At 32.9% G+C, this 18,004-nt stretch overlaps 1 protein-coding gene across 2 annotated transcripts in view; it reads right to left on the bottom strand.

Annotated features, from left to right (window-relative positions):
• ATF2 (activating transcription factor 2) overlaps positions 1 to 18,004 on the bottom strand; it is a 103,687-nt gene that overhangs the window by 51,421 nt on the left and 34,262 nt on the right. For both annotated transcript variants that reach the window (XM_036319012.1, XM_036319011.1), the window contains exons 5-10: positions 16,491 to 16,587; positions 13,286 to 13,404; positions 13,019 to 13,147; positions 10,385 to 10,563; positions 9,753 to 9,867; positions 7,552 to 7,638 (exon numbers count right to left, since the gene is read on the bottom strand). In XM_036319012.1, coding sequence (XP_036174905.1) covers positions 7,552 to 7,638; positions 9,753 to 9,867; positions 10,385 to 10,563; positions 13,019 to 13,147; positions 13,286 to 13,404; positions 16,491 to 16,587 — 726 coding nt within the window. The remainder of the gene's footprint in view (positions 1 to 7,551; positions 7,639 to 9,752; positions 9,868 to 10,384; positions 10,564 to 13,018; positions 13,148 to 13,285; positions 13,405 to 16,490; positions 16,588 to 18,004) is intronic.

Here is an 18,004-nt window from a genome sequence, read left to right as displayed (position 1 = left end):
GCATAATCCATGGGCAAGACAATAACGTGGTGAAGGGGGGCGGGAGGGGGCAGGAACTGGGTGAAGGCAAGCAATGGGGAAAAATGGGGAACATCTGTAATACTCTCAACAATAAAGATTAAAAACATAAAAACCATGCCTTATTCTATCTGTTAAGTTTAATTAAATTTAAAGGTTATTAAGTACTTGGAAAAGTTGTTAGACAACTGAGGTACCCATAGAGAAAATGGGATATATTAAGTTATAAAGTTTAATAAAGATGTTTAACATTATGTTTTAAGTTCTTTAAAAGTGATAATTATATAATTAGATTTGTAAATTGATCTTGAGAACTTATAAAAGAACTAAATTTTAAACTAATAAATCTAGTATTATTTTTTAAAAGTAGTCCCTGAAAAAATATTTTTTGTGCACAAAAGTCACCATCAAGGGAATAAAAAAAAATCAAAAACAAAAAACATCTAATTGATATGATAAAATCCTGTCAGTACCTGTTGAAAAACATAATGGCCTTCTTAAAGGTAAGAAGATAAGACTTTTTTTTTTTTTTTTTTTTATAGGTTTTTCTTTTCAGAGAGAGAGGAAAGGAAAGGGAGAGAAATATCGAGGTGAGAAAGAAACATTGATTGGCTGCCTCCTGCATGCCCCCTAATGGGGACTGAACCTGCTATCCAGGTATGTGCCCTGACCATGAATTGAACTGGCGACCTTTTGGTGCACTGGACAATGCTCAACCAACTGATCCACACAGGCCAGGGCAGGTAAGACTTTCTTGACTCTCTTGATGATCACAGACAACATTTGCATAAATAAGTAAATAAATGAATAAATAAATAATCTCAAAATGTCAGATTACATCTGAATTTCTTGATATGCAAGAAATATTTGTTAAATAAATAACAATCAACAGAAATAACTGTTAAATGAGACTGAAGCAAAATATTATAAACACGAATTTATAAAAACAAACTATTTCTGGTTAATCCCTAAGGTTGGTAGATTCATTTGTCCTTCTAACAATATGTAAGTATAGCTGATGTTGATGATAATGACATACAAGCACTGAAAATTCTTAAACAGATACTGAATAATGTTTATTCTATGTTACTAAGACAGGGTAAACAGACTAATAATATTTGGTAAAAGTATCAAACCAATAGTGAAGTGTGAAATAAAATAATTTATGTACAATAAAATAAACGCAATTAATCAGAATTCCTTTAGCATTCCAGGCAATTGATATTTTATTACCAGTTCATGTTACCTGAACAGCGGCAACATCTATTGTTTTCACAAACTAGCCAGAGAGCTATGATATATTAGAAAATGGAAACAAAGGACAAATATATCAAAGTTGATATGTTACCAAACCACAGTAATTAAAATATAAATAAATAAAACATAAAAGAGAAAAGCTTCAAAATATTTGGAAATTATAAAATATACTTTTTACTTAATCTAAATTTTATTTATAAACAACTAGAGGCCTGGTGCATGAAATTCGTGCACGGGTAGGGTCCCTAGGCCTGGCTGGTGATCAGGGAGGATCAGGTTCCCCGCCTCACCACCTCCTTCTCTCTTCGCTCCCTCAGCACCCCACTGCCACCGCTGGTTGCCCGCCATGTTCCGTGCCGCCTCCTGGTGGTCAGCACACGTCATAGCGAGCAATTGAACTCTAGTTCTCCCAGTTGAACTCCCAAGGAGACACTTTGCATATTAGCCATATATACCCCCTATTACAGTTATGAAGATTGAGATAACAGCCAGATAAGATCAACTGAGATAATTATCCAGAGAAAGTTATAAGCCAAATAGATACCTGAGCTTCAAGGGTAGGTAACAAATATTTTCTTCTAAATAATTATTGTTGTTTGTGAACCTTGGAAAATAAAGTCTTGCTTCTCATTCTGCTTCCAATTCCACTTATTCTAATATAGACAAGGAGCGCTATGAAAATGAAAGAGACCTGAGATCCAAAAGCAGATCCTCGTTGATATTGCCAAGAAGCTACCAGTTTACACAAGAACTGGGAGTGGAGGTCAATTCATCCAAAATTAACTAGAGAGGCAGATTAGCAAGTATCTCAGAAAGTCTGTCATATATATCCTCAGGCTAGTCCTTTTTCTCCCTGTCTTTTGAAAAACACTATGGAGTCTTTCTCAACATTTTATTATAAAAAATTTTATACATTTTTTATATACCTAAGATGGAAAAATCATACAATAAACATCTGCATACCCACTACAACCTACTGACATTTTACTATATTGCTTTTTCACACACTGTTCACAAACCCATCTCTCTATCCATCATTCATAAAGCCAACTTATTTTTTGGTGCATTTTAAGTAAGTAGCAAATGTACATATTCAACTAAATATTTAACATTCTTTTGAGGCTGAAATATAGATATAAAAACATGCACAAATTGTTAGTGTACCATTCAGTGTTTCCACAAATGTATACACTTGTGTAATCAAAACCATACCCCAGAACCTTCTCTCATGTTCCTTCCCACTATTCTGATATTCTTTCATCATAGATTAGTTTTACCTGCTCTAGAATTTATATAAATGGATTTATTAAAAATACTGAAATAGAAAAAAAAAGAGTGAGAGAAATAATTCTGAAATATCTTATTAGAAAAAGGGCTTAAATAGAAATCTAGTTGATTAGATAAATACATCTTATACAGGACTATTAAATTCTTCAAAACTTAAAAAAAGAAATACAGATTGTTTGAGATTTCACGAGAAACCAGAAATCTAGATTTTCATGTGGAAATAGTTAAAAATTAGTAACAAGTGAAAAGTTTTCACACACAGAGATCAAACAAAATATAACTTTGAACCCAATACGTCCAATATACCTCTAGTTTGTAACCACTGTTCTATCACATCGTTCTGTTTTCTACTGCCAGAAATTATATAATTTCCTGTCTGTCTCCTTTTCACCACATATCAGTATGCCTGGAGATTAAAAAAATAATCATAATCACCATATGGGATTAATGCTCTAACAAAATTAATAGCAAGTCTTTAATATCATCTAATACCCAGATCATATTAAAATTTCCCCAACTGTCATATGGGACCTTAATAAATATTTGTTAATAAGTAAATGATAAATGAAGATAAATAACTAAAAGTATACTTCCCAAAGTTTTTAAACAATTTTCTTTATAGTACCATTAGAGTGATTTTGTCAAAAGAGCCTTACTCTTCAAATTTTAAAAAGCAAGTAATTGGTTCAGCTAGTATCGTTCTTGTCATACAGATAAAAACAGTAAAACTCCACAGTGGATATTTACCCAAGAAAAGACATGTTTCTCCACAAATACTGTACAAAAATGTTCATAGCAGATTAACTCATAATATATAAACACCAAAAACAACCCAAATGTTCATCAACAGGTGAGTGGATAAACAAACTATGATCTATTTATACAATGAAATATTATTCAGCAATAAAGGGAATGAAATATACAACTATCAGTAAGTCTCAAAAGTACTATGCTGAACACAAGACAGACACAACAGTTTTAAATATAGTTTTAAATGCGTATATTAAAAGGTAAGAAGATTTAAAGCAATAATCTAAGTTTCTACTTTAAGAAGCTAATAAAAGATAAGCAAACTAAACCCAATTAAGTAGGTGAAAGGAAATATTAAAAATAACGGTTGCAATCAATAAGTACAAATAGCGCAGCTGGTGTGGTTCAGTGGTTGAGCATATAGGAAGTCACAGTTAGATTCCCAGTAAGGGCACATGCCCAGGTTGTGGGCTCAATCCCCTGTGGGGTGTGCAGGAGGCAGTCAATCAACGATTCTCTGTCATTGATGTTTTTCTATCTCTCTCTCCCTCTCTTCCTCTCTGAAATCAATAAAAATATATTTACAAAAATAATAGTACAAATATACTAAGAAAAGGCAAGCTACAGACTAAGAATATATTTGTAAAAATTTTGTCTTTAGTATATATAGAAAGAATTCATGTAACACAATAAAAGACAAGTAACCCAATCTAAAAATGGGCAAAATATATCACAAAAAAGTCTAGTCAAACTGGAAATGCAAATAAAAACCACAAGATTCTGCTATATGATCGTAGAATGTCTACAAGAAAAATGGTAACAAAACCAAATGTTGGAAAAATGTGGGAACAACTGGAATTCCCATACATTGCTAGTGGGAATGTAAACCTCTGGAAAAAGCTCTGGCAGTTTCTCATAAAGTTAAATGAATACCTGTCCACTCTTTGGTAGATAGACGAAATGAAAATATACATCCAAAAAATTTATATAAAAATGTGCATAGTTGTTTCAATCACAGTAGCTAAACAATAAAAGTCATTCAAGTGCCCATCAACAAGAGAATGAATAAAAAATTGTGGTATATTCTATTCATACAATGGATACTAACTTAGCAATAAAAAGCAGCAAACTGTGATACACTCAACAACATGGATAAATCTCACAGACGCATGCTGAGGTGAACACAATATATATTGATTCCATTTACATGAAGTTCTAGAACTAATTGTTGGCGACAAATATAAGAACAGTTGGGGGGGGTGAATTGATTGGCAAGGAAAATAAACGTTTTTTTTTCTCTAAATATATTTTATTGATTTTTTACAGAGAGGAAGGGAGAGAGAGAGTTAGAAACATCGATGAGAGAGAAACATCGATCAGCTGCCTCCCGCACAACTCCCACTGGGGATATGCCCGCAACCCAGGTACATGCCCTTGACCGGAATCGAACCTGGGACCCTTCAGTCCGCAGGCCGACGCTCTATCCACTGAGCCAAACCGGTTTCGGCGGAAAATAAACTTTATGGGTAGAGGTTAATGTTCTATACCATAATAAGGATGTTACATGAATGTACTTATCAAAACTGTACAGTTAAAACTGGTTCATTCCATTGTATGTATATTTTACATTGAAAAAGCCTATTAAAAATAATTGAATGGGAGTAGGGAGTGGTCTCTGGTATAGATAAAATACAAATAGTAGTTATACTGCTAATAATTGAAGGTGGGTGATGGGTATGTGGGGATTCATTATATTATCCTGTTTACTTCGTCTATGTTTGAATTTTCCATAATGAAAAGTTTCAAAAAGGAAAGACTAATTTCTGAGTCTTATTTAATTACAAAAGGACAAACATCTATTATCCCAATTAAAATAGGCAATCATCTAAATATAGCTATTTCACATTAGCAAATTTCTAATAAGAAATATTTGGATCATTAAATTTGAGTGGGGCAACCTGTGACTCCCCATGCTATTTTGGGTGCCTTCATCAATGACTGTTTTCCATATATAAATCTGTGAATGTTACAGCTTTGGTATTTTTTAATATACAAGCACACAAAACGCTTTTATTCTTATTAATTTAATTTCCTGGTGACTTAATAGAGAAAGTTATTTAGGGAAGTGCTTAATTTAATAGTTTCTACAAATATGGCCTACTCTTGTAAGTCAAGAGTTTTTTTTTTAACTTGATTTGTTCCTTTTGAATTAATTTGTAAGAAAGGAAGCCCACTGAATATGTAAAAATATTTTTAGATGTAATGCACAATATGATCTCTTTAGCTCCCATTTCTATTCTCAGTTGTCACTAATAATTTTTTTATTAGTACGATATGTTTAACGTAAAAATCATAAATAAAAAACATTCCCAGTGAAGCTCTTTGGCTATCAAGTAAAGATTCGTCTTAGTATTTCCGAAGTTTTGACCTAAACATACTGTTATGTGACACATTTCCCTCTCAGATTTTCAAGTTCTCTCACCACAATCAACAACCAGCTTTTTTTTGCATTCCTCAACCACCTATTTAGTTCATTCAGATGGTGTGTAAGTTTTATTGTTAAAAAGTTATCACGTGACAATTTCAGATTGATTATTTGCACTAATGGAGATTAGCAATAAAAAATTTAAAGCCTTGAAATATAGAATAGTTTTATGTGTATAAATTTGTATAGTTAATATAGTGCTTAACATTGAAGTGAAGCAAGTAACAGGTGCCTAGTAACTATTTATCTATTGACTAGAGGCCTGATGTACGAAATTCGTGCAAGGGGCTCGGCCCTCGCAGCTTTGGCTGGCCCTCACAGACCTTCACAGCCTTGGCTGGCCCCTGCAGCCCCGGCTTCGTCAGGAAGGTCATTCAGCTGTTCGGTCTAATTAGCATATTAGCTCCTTATTATATAGGATTATATAGGATTTCCTAATGATACATTCATTAATTGCTGTTAAGAAGAAACTGCCCAGTATTTTAGACTGTAGAAGGGAGAATCACACTGATTTAAAAAAGATGATGACAATGCATAGAAGAGGCACTGTATTGTATAGCATTTTGGAAAACAAGCCTAGCTGCTGGCTACCCGGCAAGCTGATGGTGGTGGGAAAGGAAAGACACTCCATTCTTATTCTGGAATCATGGCATAACGCAAAGGTGAGTGGTGTATACTCTATTCACTTATTTGTTGGCTTATGGGCACTGTAAGGTCTCTTCCTGAAGCTGTGATAGAAATCCACACTTTCTTGGTGCAAGCTCAAAGAAACTGCTGTCTTCACCTCACCCCACAAACCACAGTCAGTTTACCATGGTCCTGAGGCCCAGGGTTAGGGAACTGGACAGCTAATAAAATAGACCACACACACAGAGTTAGCTCAGTGATGTCACTGAGCACACCTAATTGTAGAATAATCCCCAAAAATATTCTTGGGGATATCCTCTGAAAGAACAACATGAACTGATATACATTTAAGACTTTCTTAAGTCTTACTACCCTTTGCTTCAAAGGTTCACAACATAAGTGAGAAGAGAAAACATTTGTTCTCTGCCAAAGCCATGATTCAAAATTCTGGCTTTGTTATCCTTCAGGGATTATGACAAAGCCTCTTAGGGAATTCATTTATATATAATATAAAGTAGGATTTAAAGTCATTTTAAGTAAAGGCATTAGATGGAATTTAAGACATATGAAGGGTAGAATTAAAAAAAAAAAAAAAGGGCAACAACTGCAGGTCTTCTAGCAAGAACACTAGCAAATTTAAAGGATATGGGGCTAAGAGAAACCCCAGAAATCTAAGTTTAATCTGTTTGTTTTACAGATGAGGAAACTGAGTCCAGAAAAGTTAAAGTGGCCTGGTTAATGGTAATGAATAGCAGGGTTAGGATTAAAATGAAGACACATGTCTCCTGACTCCTAATCTGCCGTTCCTTCCTTAAACAGCAATAATTTCTCAGTATCTGAAACACAACTCAAAAATATGATTTTCCTTTATATATTACGTGCAATGGTGACTAATTGTGTACTATTTCAAAATTACTGTCAATACTGTTCTACAAATGTATATCACTGTTTAAAACCACTTATCAGCACTGCGTTCAGATGATTAGACCTAGTTTCAGCTGTAATATTCATAGCTTCCACCAGGAGGGCAGTTTGCTTAAAAAAAGATACAAGCAGAAACCAGACAAGAAAAAAAAAATCTCAAAATCAGCTCAAGAAATGGACAGAACAAATAAAATGTTGTTTACCATTTTTGCTTCTGACTGTACTGGTTGAGGAGAAGAAGGACCTGGAATTCCTGGAACACTAGGCACCATGGTGACTGGTCGAACGAGCTATGAAAAAGATATTAAAAATAATTGCTAGAAAACATATTAAAAATGAGATTTGTACTTTATTTGCACAATGGCTGCTATAATAATTTGAGACTTCAAATCAGAAGCTATATCTAAATCCTTATTGATCTTAGATCCTGATTTACTTTCAAAAGTTATCAATTTCTAAGACATTTGCTTTGCTAATCTTCATTCAACTTTCACAATTTTTTAAAATCGTTCCTTTTTATAGAAACTCACAGTATCCAAAGTGATTGATGCAAAACTTCTCACATATCTGTCACACTTACATTCTGAGGTGAAAGGAAATGTCAAAACTTGTGACAAATAGGCATGAAAAATAATTTCAACACTGAATTGTGCTTTTCTAAAATATATAAAAATAGCCTAATATATTAATATACTGCATGATATAAAAAAAGAATCTAATAACCTCTAATTTCTCTAATAACCTAGAACAGATTTTTCAATTTTGTTTTTTGCCTTTTGTTTTTGAGCTAGTATCAACACTGAGTGATTAGTTATTGTGTAACTAAAGTATACCTCTTTTTCTTTTTTTTTAATATATTTTATTGATTTTTTACAGAGAGGAAGGGAGAGAGATAGAGAGTCAGAAACATCGATGAGAGAGAAACATCGATCAGCCGCCTCCTGCACATCCCCCACCGGGGATGTGCCCGCAACCCAGGTACATGCCCTTGACCGGAATCGAACCCGGGACCCTTTAGTCCGCAGGCCGACGCTCTATCCACTGAGCCAAACCGGTTTCGGCTAAAGTATACCTCTTTTTCATTTCAGTTTCTTTCATTAGTTACATTTCATAGGATAATACATAATCTCAAATGCAGGGCAAGAATGTTTCCCCTTCAAAAATATCCTCAGAAAAGAGGAAGTAGTCACCTTATATTTAGTCTTTATAAAGTCTCCCAAATAATGAATTTGAAGAGCAAAGTTCTATTTGAAGAGCACATACATAGTCAAGATGATTTCAATCAATGCTAATCCTGGATACTTTAAATAGCACTTAGGAGAATTAATTAATGAAAATAAATATTTAACATTAATTTCAGTAACATTATGGGGAATATTCTCACCAAAAGTGTTGGATGTTACTATAAGTAGGCTTTTAAAATTTTTTTTAAAGCTATGCAATAAATGATTATATGGTACTAATCAGAAATATGTACCTACAAGGTGAAAAAAGAAACTCTCTTTTTATTATATGAATGAGTATTAGAAATTGGGATAAGACTTCCAGAAAGAGAATACTAAATTCAAAAAGTATTATATTGAAACTTCTTAGGTAAAAACGAAAATAATGTGTTTTGAAAAATTGTGCCAGATATCTTAAAAAGCCACTCTAATGATGCAAACTTTAATACTGAAGAGACATTTGCAGAGTTTGAATAAAATTGTTTTATGAATGTGAAAATAGGAAAAAAAGCATTATTTCTAACTTACATAATTCTAAAGAATGTGCTTTTAAATATTCACTAAATTATTAAATATTATAATTAGATATTTAACTACTATCTATGTCTTTTAAATTTTATATAATTAACATGCCCCTCAAACAACTTTATTTTTATTTTCCCATTAGAAAAGTGAGGGACTAACTATTGTTTTAGACTGTTTAGATTTTCACATACTTGAATTGCAAAAATAATTCTATAAACCCAACTTGACCATAAAATTCACAAAGAGTGTTTTTATAAACAATTTCTACAATATCTGAAATACCATGGAGTTACCTGACAAGTGTTCTAGTATAAATATCCTCTTAAAGAATAGAAATCTGTGTTAATATTTGAATTCTACAAATCTAAGTCAAATTAAAATGGGTTGACTAGGAATAATGTTCTCAGTATTAAAAATACAAGGAAAACAATTAAGATTTTTGGAGAATAAAAAGATGTTTTCTATCCAATTATGTTTTTCTTGAATGGTACATGTTATCACTATAAATATCAAAGAGGAAATACTACTTGCCACTAATAAATAGTTTGTTGAATTCATTTTCATAAACCAATTAAACAGCCCAAAGGGTATTTTCTGATTACAAAGATAAGTTTTGCTATAAAGAAAAATGTAAATAGTCTAAATCTCAAACTTACTGGTACTGCAGCTGGAACATGCACATTAGAACTTGTAATTGATGCAGGAATAGCAACAGGCATGGTTTGTCCATTGGGAAGATGTAATAGAAGCGGAAATGGGCCTGGTACAGGACTAAGAAAAACAAAAAAAGGGAAATTAAAAAGAGTATTTTTATTCCTATTACTGCAGCATTAAAAAAAATTTCTAATCAATGCAAAACAAACTGCAAAATTTATTTTTAATTGCATTTAAAATGCATAATGCATGTAGCAGTGTGGAAAAAATAACAAGAAAAAATGGAAAAAGTTGAGGATTTACTTAGGACAATCTCCAATATATTAAATAAGAAAAATCCTTATCAGAAAGCTCTTAAGAGCCTACCTGTCTAAAAGAAATACCATCTAAATTTTAGGTATTTATTTTCTAATAATATATACATATACATATACATATACATATACATATACATATACATATACGTGTGTGTGTGATATACATATATATACGTGTGTGTGTGACGACACAAGTACTTTTTCTAAAAATCAAAGCATGCAGAATATGACAAACACAAAACTAAGGTCACAATTCAAACTATAAAACAACAAAAACTTAATTCATAAACAGTAATTTGATGGCCCAAATTACTTACACGATTGGCCTATTGGATGATGGTGCCTGGGTGATTACAGTACTTGAGGTTGGTGAAGGTACTGCCTGCTGAATAATTACACTTGAGTCAGAACTTGTAAGCAGCACATTGGGAACTTGTAATGATGCTGGACGAACAATAGCTGATGTTGGCTGTGCAGTTTGTGCCAATGGTACTTCCTATTTAATAATGAGATAGAGTAAGAGTGGAATTTAAAAATGCAAGTCAATTCATGTACCTTAATGAACAGAAAATAACACATTTTGAAAAGTGTCCACAGGATGATACTTAATACCCCCCAAAATAAGTATCTAAAGTTAATTACAAGAAAATTTTAGAAGCAGCTGTAAAGTTTCAAATGCAATGTTCGTATTTTAGTTTAAAAACATCTGAATGGTATTATCAGTACAACTTGTTTTCCTATCAATCCAGAAGTAAGTCAGGCTGAGTAACTTGGCTATGATTCCATGAGAATTTTATTAAAAGATAAAAATACAGCCCAGCTGCTATGGCTCAGTGGGTGAGCATCGATCGATGAACCAGGAGGTCACAGTTCAATTCTCAGTCAGGGCACATGCTCAGGTTACAGGCTCAATCCCCAGTGGGATGTACAGAAGGCAGCCAATCAATGATTCTTTGTCATCACTGATGCTCCTCCTATCTCTCTCCCCCTCTCCCTTCCTCTCTGAAATCAATAAAAATATATTCAAAAAAATACAAAGCGTTCTTAGGAATCACAGAACTTAAAATCCAGAAGAGATTGCTAAGCTCTACTCTATCACTATACTATAAAAAGAGGAAAGAGGCCTTGGTCATTGTGGCTCAGTTGGTTGGAGTGTTATCCCATACACCAAAAGATTGTGGGTTCGATCCCGTCAGGGCACATACAGGAAGGAGGCAACTGATTGATGTTTCTCTCTCACATCAATGTATCTCTTACTCTCCCTTCCTCTCTCTAAAATCAATTTAAAAAAAAGAAGAAAAGAGGTCTAGGGAGACTGTTATAAGCTTATACATATCCAATAATAGAAATATTTTTTAAATTTAAAGCAATGCAAATGTTTATCCATTATCAATGATTTCTCAGTATCCAATGGTTAAGTAATATTGATACCTTGAATATAAAATACATAATTACATAATTATGTGAGTTAGCCAGGACCTTACAGGTGGTCTTTTCCCCAGTTTTACAGATCAGGAAACAAAGAGATTAAGGGCCTTATCCAGAACTCCTTAACTAGCTAGTTAGTATAAAAACTGGGTCAACTGTGTACTTTGAATTGGCTTTTATGTTGCCACTTACCAAAAATCTTATTAAGAATGAGTAACTATTCCCATAACCCTTTAAAAGCCTAAATAACGCTTGTCCAATTTTTCATAGAAAGATAAACTAATACTATTAGAAATTCACCTATTCAACAAGTTTAATAATATACAACATGCTCTCAAGGACCAGTCATAAGAAGAGACAGACAATAAACAAGTAAAACAAAAAGAATTTCAGATTGAAATATGCTGTAGAGTAAAAGTACAACATGATATAAATAATGAAAAATTAACTTGAAGAAGGTTGGAGTTGGCTACTTTAGAAAGTACAGTGAAGTAAAGTGAACTTCTTTGAAAAAATGGTTATTTGAATTGACACTGAAAGGATTAGGAGATCATTATAGTGAGAAGGAAGCAACACTATGAGTAATGTGTTTGAGGCAGGGAAAAGCTTGCAATATTTGATAAAGACACCAGGAGAGTGGCATGAGGTGAGGTTGGATGGGTAGACAAACCCAGATCAATGAGGGCTATGGAAGGAGTGTGAGTTACCTTAAATGCAATGGCAAACCGCTGAAGGATTTCAAGCAGGGAAGTGACAATGTATTAAGATGGCTTGAACTAAAGTGGTGACACTGAAGACAGATGAGGATAGAAGGATATACTCAGGAAGTAGGTCTGATAAGATTGGCTGTTGACTTCAGTGTGAAGGAAAAGAAAAATAATTAAGGATTCTTGGCTTGAGAAACTAGATGGATTAGGAGAAAATATACTGAGATAGGACAAACTGTGGAAAGAATCAAGAGCTCTAATTTAGACATACTAAGTTTAAGATGAGAGCCAGGTGGTTCAAGTTACTAGGCTATTCAAGATTCAGAAGTGAGGCCCTAAAACACCTACTACAGGCCTGTACTAAAACAGTATCATCATCATCTTAGTGCTGATACCGAAGATGCATTGCTGAGAATGAGTAACTATGCCCATAACCCTTAAAAGCCAAAATAACCTTTGTTCAATATTCATTGTAAAGATTCTTAATTAAGCTGTCACTGTATATAAGTAGTTAAAAATAAAATAGCAAAACCCAGAAAATTTAATTTATAAATTTATATATCCTTTAAAAAGTAAGTTTTATCTAAAGTGACTGCTGATCTCCCTTATAAATATTCTGTGTGTAATAAAAAGCTAATTATCTATAAAGCTAGAATCTTCTTTCCTTGAAATTTCAGACTATTCACAGGCTTTCACATATAACCTGACACTAAATTATGTACAATTTATTAGTTACGTAGATCAAATATTAATCCTTACTTGGGAAGCTAATTTTCCACTTAGTATGTGTTTCTACCATAAATACAAATTTCTAACCTTTTCATCACCGGTGGTAGACTCTGGGTGAGGTAAAGGACTATCTTGGTGAGTTGTTTCTACAACAGATGGTTCCTCAATTTTGCTTCTTATAATGGGTGTTGCAAGAGGGGATAAATCTAGAGGCATCTAAGATAAACATAAACATTAAAGAAAATATTAGGAGTTAAAAATAAACCCAATCAGTGTATCTAAAATAAAAAGAAATATAAACTTTAATTGTTGTTCTGTGAGAAGTACTCTTTAATATCATAGTGAACAACATACTTTTTTAATGTCATCTTCTGAGGCTTTCTTGAATTCATTCTCAAATGGACTTGCCAACTCATTAAACAAACCCACTTCTTCACAGTTTTTCAAGAATCTTGTTGGTGTTGGGGTCTGATCTGAAATAAATGTCAAGAAGCAATCATATAGATTTAAATATCATAAAGAACCCTAAAATACACCTAATAAATTAACAAATTAGCAGGACTGCTTCAGTCAGCTGTTAATTTTCTCTTTGGAAAGTCCTTTTCCTTTAAAGCAAACAAAATTTGGTTAAGTTTTTGTTGCAGTTCAAGATATTTCCTCAAAGTTTATGAACCATGAAAGAAATCCTTCTTGTTCCTTAGTCCATACCTTCTGAGTAGAGTGACATACACATCCTCTACTCAGAGATCAACTATCATCATTAGTCAACATAAGATTTTTTAAAATTTACATTAAAAATTATGTTTAAAATACATGCAGTTTTGGGAAAACTAGACAAGAGCATGTATATACACTCAACTTGGCCCTTCCACTAGTGCTCATAATCTATTACGAAAGCATGCTTAACATAAAACAATCTTTAGCAGGTAAATCAAAATACTACAAGAAAAAAAAGGTTAAAATAAGAGCCCTATAATAAAAACAAACTAAAATAAAACCCTCCTTATTACTACCTATTGAAGCCAATTTTCAATTTTAATGCATTTTTTCAAGCTTGTACGAGGAGTTAGCTATGGAAGAGTTCCATATCTATGGTATGCTCTAGCACAATTTATAGGGCAGCAGAGGACTTCAACTTTACATTTTAAAAACTTGAAATATTTTCACTATATTTGAACATTACTCATGCTAGTGCATTAACTCATGTACTACCTTACATGAGTTATACATATAAGTGTTGGTTACAGAACAAATGACTGTTAAGGTCCACATGTACTAAAAAATAGTAAATTTATGAATTTTGCCTATTAAATCTTATTATTCTCAAGGCTATTTATTCAGATAGATCAGAGTTGGTAGTACACTGAAATTCTAGTCACCTTTTACATCTTTTAGGGCATCAATTTTATATGTTATATCAGCAATCTAGCCTAAGCAAAATAAAAGTATAAGATGACTCCTAGTTTAAAAGAAACAAAACACTCCTAGTTTAAGCTAAAATATTAATAAAATCTTTTGTGAAATTAATATTCATACATTTGTTAATTACTATGTCTCCAAAATGGGCATTACTTACTCTTTTATCATTGCCCCCACACATATACTAACATGACATTAGAGTACTAATGTTTACTATATATAAATAGTTAGCATTAAAATGACCTACTTGTCATATTACACACAATGTAGGCCTATCTCAGATATTATTATTATCAGAATTACTAAAGAACTCTATTGTGTCATCCTTTTACCTATTAGTCAGTCTGCAACTTACATACCCTCACCCCCCAAAAGATTTCTAAAATCATATGATAAAAGGACCCAGCATACATGCATCAGCTTAGGTCTAACATGACTGAATCTGTAAACTGAATATAAATTTGAGTCTTCTGTTCACACTTAAAGGGTTTATCTATCTAAGCTCAACAGTAGGCTCCTAATTTGTGTTAAAGAGAGAGAAAAGTCTTAAAAATAAAATGTATATGCATAAATCACATTCATCAGTGATTACTGGAATGATCAGGCTTGAGAAAAGTCAACACAGGCACAATTGTTTAAACATGCAGATGGCTTATGACTGTTGATCATCAAATACATAGTACATACAGCATGCATTCTATTTACATAGTAATGCTAAATTACTCACCTTCACATAAGTAAAAAAATGGTCAAGTACTGTTTCTGAATGTGTTCTATTTTTTTTATTGTACTAAATGCAGATAGAAAAGTAGTTTTTAGAAAGCAATCTCAAACACTTTTGAGTTAAAGTTACAAAGAGAGATACTGCTCTAAGACAGTTGGTTTTAGAGAAGCAAAGACTTTCATACCTAGAAGAGTGACCCTTCCAGGCTGTTCGTGTTATACTGCTTATTTGACTGTTTTTTGGTTCCAGCTTATAATATCTGATATATGACACTCTACAGAAAAGCACACCTCACTCTTTTTAGCTTCCTTTTACTTGTGGAGTTGAAGACAGGTTGAACATTTCCCTACATTTTTCATAAATAAATTATTTTGATAATTTACCAAATTTTTGTTACCTCTAATTTTTTCATTACAAAAAATTTGATGCTGAAAGTACTAGAAGAACCACCTAATAATATTTGCCTCATTATTGCTCCAAAGATTGCATATGTAAAACTGATCTCTAGATTCGGGTGATAATTTTAAAGTATTAATAATATTCAGTATTTAGATATAAATACAGATTTACAAAGAGTAAAACCTAAGCTTTATAGAAAAAATTTAGTGTTATTTTGAATATTTATGATATGTGAATCTGTGGTTATGATACTAAAAGTCTGAAATTTATATAAATATATTAGACTTCATATAAACATTTTTATCACAATACTTAAAAAATATGTAAAATATGGTAAAATTACTAATATTATGTGTGTGTACACATACACAGATGTGTGCTTATATATATTTAAGTACCAAAAAAGGAGCAATTAACACAGCATGGAGGACAATAAACCAATGTATATTCTCTTTTCACATATTGTGAAAGATAATCATCTGCTTAGGTGATACTGTATGTTCATAGGATCAACATACAAAAACGACTGAATTTAGGAGAGTATTCAGAGTTATTTTACTAACATGGATGTTTAGTCCAAGGAAATAGAAACAAAAATCCTAATAAACAAGTCGGCTAAGTGATCTTTCTCCAACAGGAAGAGTGTGATCATTTTCTATCTTCGCACAGCACTGTAGACCAGGTGTGAACGGCTAAAAGAAACAATAACTAAACATCACATTAGTTCAATTGTCTATTAAATGTAAACTTTTGGAGAGGGAATGAATGCTCCCAGGTTTCTAATTAACTTCCACAAAATTGACATTGAAATCTACATTTGAAAACCATACAAGAAGTGAAATGAATGGTCAGAAGGAAACATGGATATGTAATGGGTAAAATACATGTTGCCAACATTTATTGCAAATGAAGTCATTGGAATATCACCAGACTATATTATTTACAGAGAATACACAAAAATTGTGCACATTCCAGGTGAAATATGTATATAAGCTATTAATAAAAGCATATACTAACCAGCCACAATGACACTGTCATTACGTGCTGGACCAAATTTCAGTGTCATCTCATGTTTATGTTTATGGACAGCCAAATGATCCTCGTTGGTAAAACGCTGTGGCAAAAAGTTTTAAAATATAGTTAAGATTTTCAATTTGATCAAATAAGTAAAATAAGGAAATTCATTTCCACAACATGTAAAACCACCATTAACAATGAAATAGCAGTCTGTTAACTATAAAAGAATCTATTGTTAGTATAGGTAAACATACTAGATTTCAAGTAATCATAGAGAAACCTATTACCCAAGAATAAGCAATGCTGATATGTTACTAGGTCTCACAGCTCACTTGAGAGCATATAAAAACAAAACCTGAGGCAAAGAAACTTTATATAAATTTCATTGGACATTAAAAATAGGCCATTATTAATTTCTGCCACATCACAATAAAAATATATGCTCCGTGATACAATGACTTTTGAAAAAAGTACTGTATTTACATAGACTTCAGGTTACTTACCACTTTTAAAATGAGAATTTTCTTATAAAAATATTACACCTGGATGATTTAAGAAATAAATCAGGTTCTTTATGTTACCACATATAAAAAGAATGCCTCTGTCACAATTCAGTGAAGAAATAGTAACCAGTATAATAATAGTTAATTTTAAAATAAAAAAATTTTACTTAAAATATTGATTTTTCCCCCACCACAGTCTTTAAAAGTGAAGCAAAATTATTTTTAAAGCTACATTTAACTTGGATAGGCCCTGCATGCCAAAGGCAACATTAATGATTACAACATAATAAATGCATAATTTAAATATCTCCTGAATGTCTGGACATCAACCTTTATGAAGATACTCTTTTTTTTTTTTTAAATATATTTTATTTATTTTTTTACAGAGAGGAAGGGAGAAGGAGAGGAATAGAAAGCTAGAAACATCGATGAGAGAGAAACATCGATTCAGCTGCTTCATGCACACTCCCTACTGGGGATGTGCCCACAACCAAGGTACATGCCCTTGACTGGAATCGAACCTTGGACCCTTGAGTCCGCAGGCCGACGCTCCATCCACTGAGCCAAACCGGTCAGGGCTATGAAGATACTCTTTACTAAGTAATTCTTATAACTGAAAATTGGGTACACTTACTCTTTGTTATTTCAGAGAAATAACTATAAAATGCCAAGTTAAGAGATCTAAACTCACTCCCTATGTCCCTACAAATGGGGGTGTTAAAACTATAATATTTGAATTTAGTTCCCTACCAGTGGTCGGCAAACTGCGGCTCGCGAGCCACATGAGGCTCTTTGGCCCCTTGAGTGTGGCTCTTCCACAAAATACCGACTTCTGCGCATGGGCCATGAAGTTTCAATCGCACTGTACATGCGCGTTCGTACATGGTATTTTGTGGAAGAGCCACACTCAAGGGACCACAGAGCCACATGTGGCTCGCGAACTGCAGTTTGCCGACCACTGCCTAAACCATCAAATTGGATTCCTTCTCTTGTGAAATCTGTTGCATCTGA

This window comes from Myotis myotis, unplaced genomic scaffold (genome assembly GCF_014108235.1).
Source record: "Myotis myotis isolate mMyoMyo1 unplaced genomic scaffold, mMyoMyo1.p scaffold_m19_p_8, whole genome shotgun sequence".
Taxonomy (NCBI): Eukaryota; Metazoa; Chordata; class Mammalia; order Chiroptera; family Vespertilionidae; genus Myotis; species Myotis myotis.
This window is presented reverse-complemented; position numbering and strand designations above follow the sequence as displayed.